Raw genomic sequence first — 2919 nt, forward strand, 5'->3', positions numbered from 1 at the left:
GGATTTTGACCACTGGGACTGCACTGGTGGGACTTCTATTTCTACTTACTGGGAATTTTCAATCCTGTGAGGATGATGTGATGCGGGGAATTTGGGAAAATTCCATCGATGTGGGTAATAGACGGTGCTTGGATAATTTTTACAAAACTCTAAATCTGTCTGCTCGACAGCCGATTTGTTCGCGAATTATTGGAGGAGATCAGACTGCAGTTGAAAAAGCTCTTTTAAATGCTATTGATGTTACACGTGGTAAAACGCCTTTGACTGAAAAACATTATTGGAATATGACACGGGACTGTGCTGCATTTAAAAAGGAGCGCAAGTACCTAAACTTCGCACTGAGCAAGGAAGAGAGGAATTTTCCCATCGCCTACTCCATTGTAATTCATCAGAACATAGAAATGTTTGAAAGATTGCTGCGGAGCATTTATACTCCGCAAAATGTGTACTGTATCCACGTGGATCGGAAAGCTGCAGACAGTTTTCATCTCGCTGTGAGAGCTATTGCCTCTTGTTTCTCCAATGTTTTCGTTGCCAGCAAGTTGGAGAATGTGATCTACGCGTCTTGGTCGCGGGTACAAGCTGACCTGAACTGTATGGAAGAGCTGCTCCAAAACCCAGTCCGCTGGAGATATTTTATTAACCTTTGCGGAATGGACTTCCCGCTTAAAACAAATGCAGAGATTGTCAGAAACCTCATTGTCCTGAATGGGAAAAACAGCATGGAATCCGAAGTGCCCTCAGCATCCAAACGGGTAAGTCGCCGATTTGCTCAAAGTGTCCTCCGCTTTCAGCCAAATGAAAGACAGCCACCCGACTGAAAGGACACATCAGTCCTCGCTCACATCTCTCTCAAACACATTGCAAAATCACTGTGCATTGTTCAACCTCAAAAATTTACGAATATACTCCCTAATTTCATCTGAATGTGCCCAGTGTTGTTGTTTTATTTTACTGTAATTGAAGTTTCAGCCAGGACACTGCAATCCCAAACTGATACCAACGAATCTCCATTGAACATTTCCGCTCCTGTCATGGAGCACCATGTCAACAGAGAGAGGGTTGGGTCCTGCCCGGCAACATTCCAACAACATGTCTACAATTCCAACAAAAAACAGACAGGTCCTTCTTGAGATGAGATCAGACAAATTAGGAAACTGCAGCAGGAAAATAGAAATTAGTGCAGAGTTTGGTTCGAAGGAAGAGAGCGGAGGACGTTAGTGAGGGATATCACATCAGTATATAGTCATGACATGGAGAAAGAAAACGAATGTACTGGAGCAAAATTTGCAGTTAACTAGGTGGAAAGGCAAGCTGCCAGAGGGATACAGTTTACAGAGAGACATTGATAGGTTAAGAAAATGGGCAAAATGTTGGCAAATGGAGGATAATGTGGGAAAATGTGAAATTGTTCATTTTGTAAGAAAAACAAACATGAGCAGAGTATAGTTTAAATGGAGAAAGCCTGAATAAAGCTGCAACACAAGGGGAGACTTTGGTGGTACTTGTACACAAACACTGAAAGCTAGCACACAGCTGCAGCAGGTAATCAGGAAAGCTCATGGAATGTTGACTCGCATTTCAAGGGAGTTGGAGTATTACAGGAGAGAAGTCTGACTGCAACTATATAAGGTGCGGGTGAGAACACACCTCGAGTCCTGTGGATTGACAGGGGCTTGACAGGTTAAATACTGACAGGATTCAAATTTTCATGCTTATTTCTGTGTGAAAGTGCTTTCTGCTACCACTCCTGAGCAACCTACCTTGAATTCTGGAGTAATTCTGCCTACTTTTGGATTCCTGTATAAGAGGAAATAGCTTTTCTGTATCTAATCCTCAAAACTTTCATGAAAGCTCAATTAAGTCACATCTCAGTCGTCAGTACTCAAGTCCAACTGATCACTTACTTTAAAACGCCCGGTCAAAGTCCCATCCAATTCTTTGTTTATCAAACTTCTACCCTTCTTTCCAATAACTCCCTCCTTGAATACCTTGGACGTGACTTCTACACCTGCCACAGCACTAAAATTGCCCTTATCAAAGTCATAAAACTTCTGTAATGATGATTGTCGGTTGTTTTCTGGCATTGTCCCTTTCCTCACCCCAGCTGTTTCTTTAACATGATTCAACACACCTTTATTTTACAGCTGTGTAGCAGTGATTTTGTTTTCACTCTCATCTATTTGATTGCACCCGTATTGCATCTCCATGAATAGCAATGACCTGTATCATTTATCCAAGAAGGTTCACATTAATGTTAAAGACCAGACCAGAGATCCCCCAAAGTATGTTACAGAAATGGCCTAAGCCCTACCTTTTGTACTTTTTAAAAATCAAATGTAAGGTGCTGTTTTCTAGATATGATTTGATTTGTCTGTAACTAAGTATGAGTCAAAACACATTTTATCCTTACAACACAGTTGAAATACAACAAAAAGAAGAATTGGCATAACTCTATTGAAATACTTAACAAGATAATGTGTAATTTAACCACTAATTGTTCCAATAAAGGTAGCATCCCATAAATACACCCTTTGGCAAAGCAGTTCCGCAAATAGTTACAATTGTCATGAACTGTCTCTCTCCAATTCAGAAGAATGAAATAAAGACTGAAACAATCAGCGTCTTTTGCTTTTTAAGAGGAAGCCTCTCTGTCTAAGACTCCATTGTAGCCGCAGAGAACTCAAGCTTTTAGCTCGGGCAGCCAGCAGAAACCTTCTTACTAACGAAACGCAAAACTTAAAGCCCTCTTGGGTCTGATTCTTTTGTCTTCTTTACAAAGAAAAGGCACCCAGGTAGATTTCAAAACTGCTTACCAACTGCCTGTCTGAAGGAGACATTTCAGCACCAATGTGACAATACCCCTCTGCAAGAGAAACAGCACAGAACACCTCTCTTAACACACAGTATCGTCATACC

The 2919-nt window shown here is 41.2% G+C and overlaps 1 protein-coding gene across 1 annotated transcript; it reads left to right on the forward strand.

Annotated features, from left to right (window-relative positions):
- Positions 1-5: 5 nt before the first annotated feature.
- Positions 6-965, forward strand: LOC125482086 (beta-1,3-galactosyl-O-glycosyl-glycoprotein beta-1,6-N-acetylglucosaminyltransferase 3-like; the record flags this gene model as incomplete). The annotated part of the gene is made up of 1 exon (XM_048594067.1): positions 6-965. A coding segment is annotated over one exon (816 nt), but the record flags the coding sequence as incomplete, so codon positions are not given.
- Positions 966-2919: the final 1954 nt, after the last annotated feature.

This window comes from Rhincodon typus, unplaced genomic scaffold, assembly GCF_021869965.1.
Source record: "Rhincodon typus isolate 14 unplaced genomic scaffold, sRhiTyp1.1 hic_rhity00005689, whole genome shotgun sequence".
NCBI lineage: Eukaryota > Metazoa > Chordata > Chondrichthyes > Orectolobiformes > Rhincodontidae > Rhincodon > Rhincodon typus.